This window comes from Cetorhinus maximus, chromosome 12 (genome assembly GCF_964194155.1).
Source record: "Cetorhinus maximus chromosome 12, sCetMax3.hap1.1, whole genome shotgun sequence".
Taxonomy (NCBI): Eukaryota; Metazoa; Chordata; class Chondrichthyes; order Lamniformes; family Cetorhinidae; genus Cetorhinus; species Cetorhinus maximus.
This window is the reverse complement of record NC_135890.1, coordinates 78,919,984-78,933,206: the sequence shown is the minus strand read 5'-3', so window position 1 is coordinate 78,933,206 and position 13,223 is coordinate 78,919,984. Positions and strand designations below refer to the sequence as shown.

Below are 13,223 nucleotides of genomic sequence, written 5' to 3'. Positions count from 1 at the left end.
GGGGAGGGGACCTGAGTAGGACTCTGGGTCTCTGGGTTGGAGGAAGAAAGATGCCTGGTCAAGGGAAGTGAGCATGGATGTGAAGGAAGGATTGTGGATTTTGCCGAGCTCAAAATTCACTGGGCATTGGGAATGAAGCTTTGGCTTTTGCTGAGGATAAATAACGCAGGGAGGGGAAAGTATGGTGAAACATAGATAAGAATGAAAGAAGGGGTGGGGTCAGAGGAAAATGAGGGGGTAGAAAGATCAGGAGGTGTGTTTGTACATGTCTCAGAGTTGTTGAAGCTATTTATAATTTGGTTAAAATAGTATTCTTTAAAAATAGGGGCTGTTTGGCAAAAGGGTAAAAACAGGCATGTGCTTTACTAATAAGACACACCTGTCTAAAAGTCTGGTTTTAATGCAATTTTGTGCAATAACCTGAACAAGCCTGGAGGCAGCTTTAACACTCAGACATTGATTAGAAGCAATTTGTGGGCTCCACTTACCCACACTGAATGTGTGGAGTAAGCTGGCTAACACATAGTGGCATGTTTCAGGGTGGCTGTTGCTGCGGGACTGAGTGAGTGGGGTGCACAGGTTCTCAGCTGCAGCACTGGAGGTCCAACTTGAGGAGGAGGAGGGATGTCCTGTATCTGTTTGGGGGGAGGAGGGCCAAAGGTGGTTACCTTGCCCACCTGTCCCTGTTTCCTGTAACAGATGGTACTGCTCTGCCTGGCAGAGGAGCTCCAAGGGGAGACCCAGCATGATGCTGATGACCAAGCACTCCCTTCCTCCTGGTGGCTCCCATAAGATAGGGAAGAACAACATGGGAGATGGTGGTGTAGCGGTAATATCACTGGACTAGTAATCCAGGGGACCAACCTAAGGCTCTGGGGACATAGGTTTAAATCCCACCATTTAAATTCAAGTAATAAATCGGGAATATTTTTTTTTAAAAGCTAGTCTCAGTAGTGGTGACCATGACAACTATCACAGATTATTGTAAAAACCCACCTGGTTCACTCATGTCCTTTGGGGAAACAAATCTGCTGCCTTACCTGGTCTGGCCTCAATGTGACTCCAGACGCACAGCAATGTGGTTGACTCTTAACTGCCCAGGGATGGGCAACACATACCAGTAAAGAAAAAATACTTACTCTTTCAGGAATACACAGGAGTAACGACACAGAACAAACCATTCAGCCCAACCATCCATGCCAGTGTTTATGCTCCACTCGAGCCTCCTCCCAATTTTCCTCATCTAAATCTACTATCATAACCATCTATTCACTTCTCTATCCTATACTAATTGAGTTTCCCCTAAAATGCATCTATACTATTCACTTCAACCACTCCACATGGTAGTGAGTTCCACATCCTCACCACTCATTGGGTAAAGATATTTCTTCTGATTTCCCTATTGGATTTCTTGGTGACTATCTTATATTGATGGCCTCTAGTTATATTCTTCCTCACAAGTGGAAACATTCTCTCTGTATCCACTCAACCAAAACCTTTCAAGACCTTTATTAGGTCACCCCTGAGTCTTTTTTTCAAGAGAGGAGATCCTGCCTGTTAACCGTTTCCTGATATGTGTACCCACACATTCCTGGTATCATCCTTATAAATTAAACACACACACACACACACACATGCTCTCTCTCTCTTTATCTCTCACTCCCACACACTCACCCTCTCACTCCAAAACACACACCCACACACTCTCTCATTCCGCCCCCCCCCACCCCCACACACACACACACACACACACACTCTCTCTCTCTCTCTCTATCTCTCACTCCCACACACGCTCTATCTCACTCCCACACATGCGCACACACTCAATCTCCCACACAGGGCAATCAGCCTCTTCCCCTCCCCCTGCACCGACCTGGGGTTCCGCAGCATCTCACGCCAAGCCTTGCAGCCAGCCTCTCCTCCCCAGCACTCTGCTCCCCGGGCCCTGTTTGAAGGTGCTGGAGTGGTACTCCAAAGTACTTCGGCAGCACTACACCCCTGTATAATTCCCTGTACATGATCTGCCCTCCTTCCTAAAGATAAGAATTACGCTAACTACCTGCCAATTCTCTGGCACTACACCTTTTTCTAACAGATTATTAAAAATTACTAGGTAATAATGCCTCTGTTATCTCTTTCCTAGATTCTTTTAAAATACGTGGATGAAATCCATCCAGACCAGGGACAAAATCCTCTGCTAAGTTTGTTTAGTTTTTTCAATACATTGTTTTATTATTTTAAATGCACTTATCTCATTATTCCTCTCACTATTCAACGTCATGTGTACCTAACTGTTTTATTTTGCTGATAAACACCAAAGCAAAATAATTCTTTAATATTTCTGCCATCTCTCTATTGTTACCTATGGTATTATCCTGTGTATCCCTTAATGGTCCTATTCCCATCACAGCCTTCCTTTTTTATTGATATGCCTGTAAAATGTTTTATTCTTTTGTTCTATGTTTCTTGATAATTTAACTTCATAGTTTCTTTTTGCCTTCCTAATTGTATTTTTTAACTTCGCTCTTAATCTCTTTGTACTCTGTCCAATCATGCAACCCTCTGCCGTCTATGTTGGCCTAAGCGCTGGGAGAACTCTTCACTGAGCAGTTACATGGGCCAAACACCTAAACAAACTGTCTAAGGGGAGGTGGAGCAGGTGAAGTTGGATAGAAGGCCAGCAATAGATGGGGGTCTAAGGAGAGATTGACAAAGATGTCATGGACACAAGACAAAGGGAGTGTTAATGGTAGTGGTAAGGGCTAAAGAAGGTGCTGATCGTGGCATAAAGGTAAGAAAGCTTTCTTACCTTTATGCCACTATCAGCACCTTCTTTCTTACCTTTATGCCACTATCAGCACCTTCTTTAGCCCTACCATTAAGATTTCCTTTGTCTTGTGTCCATGACATCTTTATCAATCTCTCCTGAGCCCCCACCTATGGCTGACCTAACCAGCTTCACCTGCTCCACCGCCCCCCCCGCCCCGCCGCCCTAAACAGTATAAATTCCATCACATTTCTACTCTTTAGCTCTTTACTGTGCAGATAGTATCTGCATAACAGATGTTATCAGACCTGCTGAGTTTTCCAACTTTTTCTGTATTTATTTCAGATTGCCAGCATCCACAGTATTTCACCTTTACCTAAACAAATTGTTCTGTGTTAAACGTGGAATAGAAACAGCTAATAATGAATGATCTACATTGTACATTCTAAAAGAATAAGAACCTCGGTGCTGAGTGCAATGCTCCTGAATAGTGGATCAGCAAGCACGAGGCCCGCCCACACCCGGAAGTAAATCAGAAGACCCGCCTCCACTCCGCGCCCATTGGTGCAGGAGTCCTGACGGCTGCCGCTATCGCTGCTATGAGTGGTCCGTTGCCTTGTCAATCATTGAGGTTGCTACATTTCCTGTGTGACAGAGCGAACTGTGTGAAGCTGCTGGAGTTGAATTCCTGAAAGCAATGGTTCGCTTTAAATCTAGGTAATTGTGATCAGTTCTGATGTGCTTTTTAACTTGGAGATAGTGGCATATAGGTGGAATATGGAGGATGAAGCAGCTTCCTAATGCCAATCTGTGACTAGTTACTTAGGCATGCTTTCACTTTTAAAGATGTAACTTCTCTCAGATAAAAGACTCGGTACATTTAAAGCTAGAGACATTTCATTTTATTTGCAGCACTGGGAATATTCAATTAAACTAATGTTTTTAATTCTAATTTTAATTGCTACTATTTTTAAGTACCAAGTGTAATTGATTCTACAAATCCAAATTTCTGCAGTTTGGTACAATTCCCAGGGTGAATTGATGGGGCAGAGTTTTAAGTCTCAACCCACGCACCATTAAAATGCATGGAAATGTTGAACCCTTTAAATAGGCGAAACAAACTGTGTTGGGAATAAGAGCAGAAAATGCGCAACAGGCCAGGCAGCATGTAGGGAGAGTTAATATTCAGGTCACTGGCCTTTCATCAGAACTGGTATGTCAGGGTTGTTTTATCCTCTGACCCCTTTGTCTCAAAAGTCTAAGCACCAACAATTTTAGACCTCCAATGACATTTTAGAATGTATTGGTTGCAGCTTCATGAATATGTGTTTAACATAAATTTTGTTTTCTATTATATTTTATATTTATTATGTTTTATATCTATTATATTTTCTATTCTGTGTTTTAATGTGTATTTTGTAACTCCAAATCCAAATGAGGGAAGGTTTTAAAGGAAGTAGTTGAGAACCTTGTAGATGATGCAGACTGCAACTGTAATCTTCCTGGAGCAGTTCTGGGCACCACAGCATAGAATATATTGGCCTTGGATGGAGCACAGCATAGATTTACCAGAATGATACCTGGACTCTTAAGGGTTAAATTACGGGGAGAGATTACACTAACTAGGGATGTATTCCTTGGAATTTAGAATGTTAATGGGGGTGAATTGATTGAGGTTTTCAAGATATTAAGGGGAACAAATAGGGAAGCTAGAGAGAAACTAATTTCACTGGTTGGGAAATCTAGGAGACATTTTCTTTAAAATAAATTAGAGCCAGGCCTGTCAGGAGACACTTTGGGTACAAAGGGTGGTAGAAGTTTGCAACTCTCTTCCACAAATGACAATTACTAGGTCAGTTGTTAACTTTAAATCTGAGATTGATAGATTTTTGTTAATGGCAAATGTGGGTATATGGAATTAGGATACAGATCAGCAATGATCAGCTACTGATTTGTAGAACAGGCTAAAAGGTCTACTCCTGTGCCTGAGCTCAAAATGTGCCAAAATCAGTACAGGACTAAAAGTCATAGGCAGAATTGGAGCAGTTGAAAGGTGCCTTGCTGCTGCTATGAAGAAACAAAAAGAATCCAAAGCTCACTGCAAAGTTATCCTGAACAGATCACAAGGCAACAATCGCCTCTTGAGCCCTGAGGTGAAGTATTGTCTTTGTGATTAAACCTGGGCAGCCATGATTATTCACTACCTTGTGCACAAGTGACCACCAGCCTTCCTATTGGTGTCCATTACTAAGATGGCAACTTCAGTCTGGATAAGACTGCTGCGAAGGGATGAAGGTCGCTTTGGTCTTCCTCATTGTCTTCGTTGCCACAAATCCCATTGCAGGTAAAACTTGCAGGTGCAAAGTACACTTCCAGATATTTCTCCTCTTGTGGTTTGGAACTCCTAGCATAGAATGGAAGGATTTCCTCCAGCTGACTTAACGAGATCTAGGACAAGTTGTGAGGTGGCTTTGTGGCAAAAAAGAAACTCTGTTGTAGGGAGGAAGTGTTTTGACTATACTGACCAGTCATTGGAGGGGAAGACAGCCTCATGACATGAGGCATGTCTGAGGACCTGGATTAAGCAGTTGATGAGTAAGCCTGGGACATGGCATACTAGGCACATGGCTCATTTTGCTAAGCATCCGTGCAGACAATCTGACTCTGACGATTCTGTTTTTACTAATTGACTAAAGCCTGAATAACAAAACAAGTAATTATCTTGCATACATTGTTTGAACATCTCAGTGCTTACATATCCAATTAAATCTTAGTGAGCAGTGACTGTTAGATGAACACGGCAGCCTTTCTATGATAGCAATGCCCCACAAACAGCAAAGAGATGAAATGACCAGTTAATCTGTAGAGTTGGGGGGTGCGGGGGGGCCTTGTGTTCCTGGTATTGGTTGACTGCTAAAAACAGCTGCTATGTAAAAGTTGTGTGAGACAGTAAATATCTAAAACGTCCAAGCAAATTTGTGGCATTTCTCCACATGCAGGTACCTCCTGTGCGAGATAGTGTTTGAGAACCCACAGTTCCGGCAGTGTATTGAGGAGAGGAACGTCTATAAAACAGTTAAAGATGTAATCGTTCGAGCGCATGGTGACTTTGGATTTGGCTGTTGCTCATTATCCCTGGCAGGTTTGTAATGGAAGGTCCATAATAATAAAACTAAAAGTTGAAGGGATTGAATACAATGTATTAGTTCGGAGCATTACATTGAACTGGTGTGTTACTGAAGAAGTTGCATCCCTGTTCAATTATTTTCATTTTCCCTAGGCCAGAAGGTTTTTTTGTAGCTTGTGTTTGGGCTGTGCTATGATCCCCAGTTCATACAGAATTATCTGTTCTCATGCAGGGCTACAACCAGTGTTACAATTTGCCACAGTGCCCATGAGTGAGAATTAAAGATTCAGTCAGATTTCTCTCCCCTAATCAGTGAAGATTGCTGGAAACTGCATGATGTAAACAATACAGAATGAATGAGACTTGATTCAGACACTCCTCTTTCTTCCTGGAGAAAGTAGAGAGGCGGAGAGAAGAGAGGCAGGAAATTTATTTCATTAAACTAATATCCCTAACATAGAAAAATAGGAGCAGGAGTAGGTCATTCGGCCCTTCAAGTCTGCTCCGCCATTCAATATGATCATGGCTGATGCTCTATCTCAACACCATACTCCTGCGTTCTCCCTATACCCTTTGACACCTTTAGAATCCAGAAATCTATCTATTTCCTCCTTAAATATATTCAGTGACTTGGCCTCCACAGGTCCACCACCCTCTGGGTAAAGAAGTTTCTCCTCATCTTAGTCCTAAATGGTCTCCCCGTATCTTGAGACTGTGACCCCTTGTTCTAGAGCCCCCAGCCAGAGGAAACATCATCCCTGCATCCAGTCTGTCCAGCCCTGTCAGAATTTTATATGGTTCAATTCCCCTCATTCTTCTAAACTCCAGTGAATACAGGCCTAGTCGGCCCAATCTCTTCCCATATGACAATCCTGCCATCCCAGGAATCAGTCTGGTGAACTCCCTCTAAGGCAAGTATATCCTTTCTTAGGTAAGGAGACCAAAACTGCATACACTACTCCAGGTGTGGTCTCACCAAGGCTCTGTACAGTTGCAGTTAGACAAACTTGCTCCTGTACTCAAGTCCTCTCGCAATGGAGGCCAACATACCATTTGCCATCTTGCTGCACCTGCATCTTGCTTTCAGTGATTGTTGTACAAGGACACCCAAGTTCCTTTGTAGATCAACATTTCCCAATCTATCACCATTTAAATAATACTCTTCCATTCTGTTTTTCCTACCAAAGTGGATAACTTCACACTTAGCCATGTTATACTGCATCTGCCATGTATTTGCCCACTCACTCAACTTGTCTAAATTGCCTTGAAGCCTCTTAACACCCTCCTCACCACTCACATTCCCACCAAGTTTCCTGCTGTCAGCAAACTTGGAAATATTACATTTGGTTCCCTCATCAGCAATGATGTTAAACAGAACTGCTGCCAACATCTACAAGCTTCAGAATAGATTTGTTTTCATCTGCTTAACCTTTATGGTGTTGGTCTGTTTTATTTATAACACTAGGCATTTTGCTTGTGGCTTAAACTCTTGCATTGTTTTTTTTCTTTACTTTCTGTCCAACGTAATCTTCAACACAAGTACACCATTCATCCTTCCTATTTGACCCTAAGCTGAGCTTCTGACCCCTATGTTGTCATCTTGAATCTACCTCCGGTAACATCGCCGGTCTCTCCCCTAACCACATCTCATCCGTACTTCTGAAACTTCCAGCTTCAACTATTCAAATAACCTTCCTAGATGACCTCCCATCTTCCACCTTACATAAACGTGATCATCCAAAATTCTGCTGCCTGCATTCTAACTTGCACCAAGTCCAACTCACCCATCAGTGATGTGCTCACTGACCTACGTTAGCTTCTAGTTCATCAATGCATCCAATTTAAAATTCTCATTCTTGTGTTCAAATCCCTCCATGGCCTCATCCCTCCCTAAATTATTCCAGTGCTACGACCTTCCGAGATCTGTGCTACCCCCAACTTTGGCTTCTTCCTTGTTTCTCACTTCCTTCACACTCCATTGGTGGCAATGCCTTCAGCTGGCTAGGGCTCCAAGCTCTGGAATTCTTTCTAAACCTCTCTGCTTCATTGCCCTCCTCCAAAACTTTCGGTCACCTGCCCTAATGTCGTTTCCTTTAGCTCAGTGTCAATTTTTATCTGTTTACACTCCTGTAAAGCACCTTTTTTGATATGTTATTCCTGCATCAGATGCATTATATAAGTGCAAGTTGCAGGTAGTCTTGATTCTGCCTGGAGATATTTGTGGTTCACTGATCCTGAAATTATTCTCTCAAACTGTGTGTGAGAAACATGGTGACAGCAATGCTGTTGGATCATCAACTGGCCACTTTGATAGACTATACAGTTTTTTTAAAAAAAAACTTCAAATGCTGAAAATCTGAAATGAAAATATTGGAAATATATAGCAGGTCACGCAGCACAAGAAGAGCGTAGACTCTTGATCAAAATGGAAAATTAGACGATAAGCAAGTGTTACATTTTAAGTTGGAAGGAACATAGATTCACCAATCACAGAGAGGAAGTTATTGGGGTGATTTAAAAACTGTGAATTTGGAAAGCCATAAAAAAAGACAAGGGAAAATGAAGACGGTTGAGAGGGTGAAAAGACTACAGGAAGCTAAAGATATGTTACCACAGCAATACTCCTCGTCATTCTGAGCCTATTAATGGTTGCATGCATGTGCAGTTTAGGATGTTCAACTCTCTGTCCTTGAATCTTCAGGGATTAAGGATTAATCAACTGGATTTTGGTGCAAGCAACCAGATACTAATCACAGGGGCATTTCTTTTTTGAAAGTGTGTTTTTTCATTTTCTTTGACCACTTTCATTTTAGTGATAAAAATATTGGAGATAGAGGGCTTTTTGACTCCACTTCATATCAAGAAGCCGCCAGGAACGTGCGCAACCAGAGTTTGTAACCCTAGTGTTGCCTGGATTAAAGCCTCGAAGATTGAATCCATTAGAGGAATTCAACATCGTGAGGGTTACGGACAGGGTAATTGGTGAGAAGCTGTTCCCACTCAAGGGAGCATCAAGAACTAGAGGGCACAGATTCAAAATAATTGGCAAAAGGAGTAAATGTGATGTGAGGAAATTTTTTTTCACGCAGAGGGTGGTTGGAGTCTGGGACGAACTTCCTGAGAGGATGGTGGAGGCAAGTTTGATCGAGGTATTCAAAAGGGAATTGGATTGCTACCTGAAAAGAGAGAACGTGCAAGGTTACTGGGATAAGGCAGGGGAGCGGGACTAGGTAGAATGCTCTTTCAGAGAGTCAGTACAGACTCGATGGGCCAAATGGCCTCCTGCACTGTAAAGATTGTGATTAACCTTTTGTGACTATTTAACAGCAATTTATTCAATGACTCATTTACTGTTTTGTGCTCTATTTCACCTCACCCAGCCACGAGGTGCCACCACTGTGATTGTGCTTGATAATTGCCAATAATCAAGATTTTATATAGACTTGTCTTCTGCTTACTGATATTGAACTAATATCCTCATCCACACTGTATGAAACATTAGTGTTTAATGTTACATTTTTGGAATTTTAACTCAGATATTCACATGATCTATGTCAAGGGGCATTCCTATGAGCTAGCTCACCCTGATTTTTTTTTAATATATATTATGCATTCAATATCTTGGTAATGTAGTGAGTTCAGGGGTTTGAAGCGGAAACCTTCACTGCGTATGTCACGAGCATTCTCTGCTACTTCCCAAACTCTCAGAAGGTTAAGCTTCCTGTCAGACCATGACCTGCACTATAAAGGAATTAATTTATCAAACATTGGATACTTTTATTGCTATAATGGGTCATTGGCAGAACAAATCCAGCAACTATCAGAATCATTGTCTTTGCAATTAGTCAGGAACTGATTTTATGAATAACTGTTTAATCCATTTTAACATAGAGGAGCACAGCTCACAACGTATAAAATTCAACTTCTATCTTGTCACTCAACTATATGCCTGTTTTTGTATTTTTCTGAAAAAGCTATTATTCTGAATGTCTATCCATTTCTGGGGTACAATGTGCATTTTGCCCCTGATTAAATACCAGGCATGAGGAATTTCAGTTAGTTGAGATTAAAGAAACTAGGATTGTTTTCCTAATGACAGAGAAACTTAAGGGGAGATGAGAGGATTTTTTTTCAATTATAACAAATTGCTGTGTTCTGAATTACACTAACTGAAAGGGCGGTGGAAGCAGGTTCACTTTTCTCTTTAGAAAGGGAATTGGACATATACTTGAAAAAGAGAAATTTTCAGGGCAATAGTGAAAGACCAATGTGGTGGAACTAATTAGAGCTGACTTAAGCACAATGGGCTGAATGGCCTCCTCCGTGCTCTGATTCTATACTATGTGACTAAGAGAATGCTTTGGAATTTAACATCCTTATTAAATTGTAGATGGTCTTGTCTTTAATATGTACAAAAGCCAACTAATCTTGTCTTAAATCTTTACTCTTCCTAAGAAAAAAAATTGAACAGTGCACAGATTCTGCTTGGAACTATTGCTTTTAGGCAGTCTGCTTTGAACCCTAAAAGGGCCACTGCAAAAATACAGCGGACAAAATCATTTCCATAAGTCATAGTATGTTGATTTATTGATCATTGATTTTCTTTTCCCCCACTCTATCCCCTCAGTCAAGTACCTAAATGCCTACACAGGGATAGTCTTATTAAGGTGTCGAAAAGACTTCTACCGACTGCTGTGGTCAGCCTTGCCATTTATCACCTTCCTGGAGAACAAGAACCAGAAATATCCATGCTTTTTTAACACGTTACATGTGGGAGGTAAGAATGCTGGAACTTTTGTAGAATTGGCCATTGAACCATTGCACCTGTCTCAGTTGCTAGCTCATCCACTAGGTTTATCTAGTGCTGCCCTGCTTTTTCCCATTTGTAAACAGTTGTGTCCTTGAGTTTATTAATGCTCTCTTCAGAAGTCAATGTATTAATCATGATGAATTTTGGTCCCTTTTGAGGTACCATCCGAACCTGTCAGAAGTTCCTCATCCAGTATAACCGCAAACAATTGCTGCTTCTCCTGAAAGACTGTAAAACTAAAGGTGAGGAAATTTTACTTTTGAGTTGGTATTTTGAGAGGCTTCCCATTTCCACTGTTAGTCACTTTCAAAACAACTTCAAAATTGATCTTTTTCTTTTAATCGTGATGATTTTGTCTGGGATCTGTTATGACTTTGCTTCTGGTGCAAGTGTTACCGCATCACCTGAGGTAAACTACATTATCTCTGCTGACCTCCCGGTGAGCAACTGTATTAAGGAAAGAAATCGGCCAGAGTTCCTTCAGAATTGAATGAGATGATCAGTCCAGCCAATGATAAAATCAATGGCTAAATCAGCCACTGACACAATCTGTGCTTGCATGAAGAATTGGCACTTGGGCATGCTATAGAGAACTGTACTTTTTGACCTATGCAAACAGGTATTTTCAGTGTCCTTAACCTTTGTTCATTCCTTGCAGGGGAGAGGGAGTCTATTCAAAGATCTATCTTGAGTTGCTCTCTAAAGGAATTGGAGGGAGATCAGTCATAGTACAGAGCTGAAGAACTACAGAACCGCAGGGAGCAGACACTGATTAAATGTCTTATGGAAATACATCATTGGATAAGAGTGAAGAACTGCACTGTGGAAATACTTCTTCCCACCTCCCCTGTACAATCAAGGTGTTTGGCTGTAATACAAACTGCTTAAGATTACACATTAATCTTCAGCTCAGGCTTATAGAGCTAAGATCCATGAATAGGTGTAAAGAGCAAACTATTACACAATTTCCATTTTTGAGAATCTCCTGACTTCATTACAAGGATGTCTTGTTGGTACAGTATTGGAATATGGATAAAGGAACCCACCTGAACATTTCTGCAGCAATTTCAACAGTTCATACCAATAAGGGACATCAATTGAAGTTATAAAAGGAAAATACTGCAGATGCTGGAAATCTGAAACAAAAACAGAATGCTGGAAAAACTCAGGTCTAACAGCATCTGTGGAGAGAAAAAAAGAGTTAACGTTTCGAGTCCGTATGATGACTTCATAGCTCAGTCATATGGACTCAAAACATTAACTTTCTCTCCACAGATGCTGTTATACCTGCTGAGTTTTTCTAGCATATTCTGTTTTTGTATCAATTAAAGTTAGTCTAACACCCCATTGCCTAAGTCTTGCCTCACTCATCCATCATTCCTGTCATTGCCATTGGATGCTGGTTCTGTTGGACACGGCCCTATCCAGGAATATGGAAAAGCCAGCACTGGTCTGCAGTGGTTGGAAGGACTTGTGTATTGCTTTGTTCATTTGCTTTCCATGTTTGAAAGACATAGTGCTAAAGAGTCAATCAGCTAACAAGGCTTATGGCTGGAAAAAAATGCCTGATTTTGTGGGAAAGCAGGGGAGGTCACCAGCACTGGTTTATAGGAATCTCAATGTAATTGCTACTTATGGAATGTAAGTAAAGTTACCTAGAACATACTGCAGTTTCATAAATTTGTTAATCCTGCCTTGTGTACAAACTATTGGATTTAAACAGCTACAAAATTAAACAGATTGGTGATATTTTAATTTGACTAGGACTGTTAATTCCTATGAATTACAAATTTTAAATGATTTGTAGTTAATGAAACCAAGATTAAAAAGTGTTAAAAGGGCTGATTACAAGTTGACATTGTAAAGAATCTGTACACTTTGGCTTTTTCTTTCCATCCCCCTTATCATTCCACATAATAGGGCAAGTATTTTATTTAAATTTTTTCATTTGATGCATCACTGACATGTTGTTGCCCCACTGACATGTTGTTGCCCATCCCTAATTGACATGGTGAGCCACCTTTTTGAACCACTGAAATCTATTCTGTAGCAATTTGGTACAACAGAGTGGCTTGCGGCTTGGTAGGCAATTTCAAAGGGCAGTTAAGAGTGAACCTCTGGAGTCACAGTAGGCCAGACCAGGTAAGGATGAGATTTCCTTCCATAAAGCATAGTGAACCAGAGATTCTTTTTTTAATGACAATTGATAGTTTCGTGGTCACCATTACTAAGCCTAGCTTTCAATCCCATATTTCATTAATTGAATTTAAATTCCACCAACTGGGGTGGTGGTATTTAAACCCATGTCCCCAGAGTATTAGCCTGGGTCTCTACCTGTCCAGTGAAATTATCACTGCCACCATCTCCCTGTCCATCCTCTACAAAATTATCAAATTCAGTTAGGACTTTTTATAGCTTGAATAATTTTTAGATATTGAATTACAAATGTATATGTCAACGTTTTAATTTACAAACTACAGAAACTACAAAAAGAGAAAGGGAGACTTTTAAAAAATTTC

General features: G+C 40.9%; 1 protein-coding gene across 2 annotated transcripts; it reads left to right on the top strand.

Annotated features, from left to right (window-relative positions):
- The first annotated feature begins 3,367 nt into the window (after positions 1–3,367).
- pop5 (POP5 homolog, ribonuclease P/MRP subunit) lies at positions 3,368–12,440 on the top strand. Of its 2 annotated transcripts, none has more exons than XM_078553975.1 (5): positions 3,368–3,484; positions 5,767–5,909; positions 10,522–10,671; positions 10,863–10,946; positions 11,363–12,440. In XM_078553975.1, exons 1-5 carry the CDS (start codon positions 3,465–3,467, stop codon positions 11,431–11,433), a joined length of 468 nt encoding a protein of 155 aa, XP_078410101.1. In that variant the 5' UTR covers positions 3,368–3,464; the 3' UTR covers positions 11,434–12,440. The 2 variants fall into 2 exon arrangements, with proteins under 2 accessions (XP_078410101.1, XP_078410100.1); XM_078553974.1 differs by lacking the exon at positions 3,368–3,484 and adding an exon at positions 5,005–5,111.
- Positions 12,441–13,223: the final 783 nt, after the last annotated feature.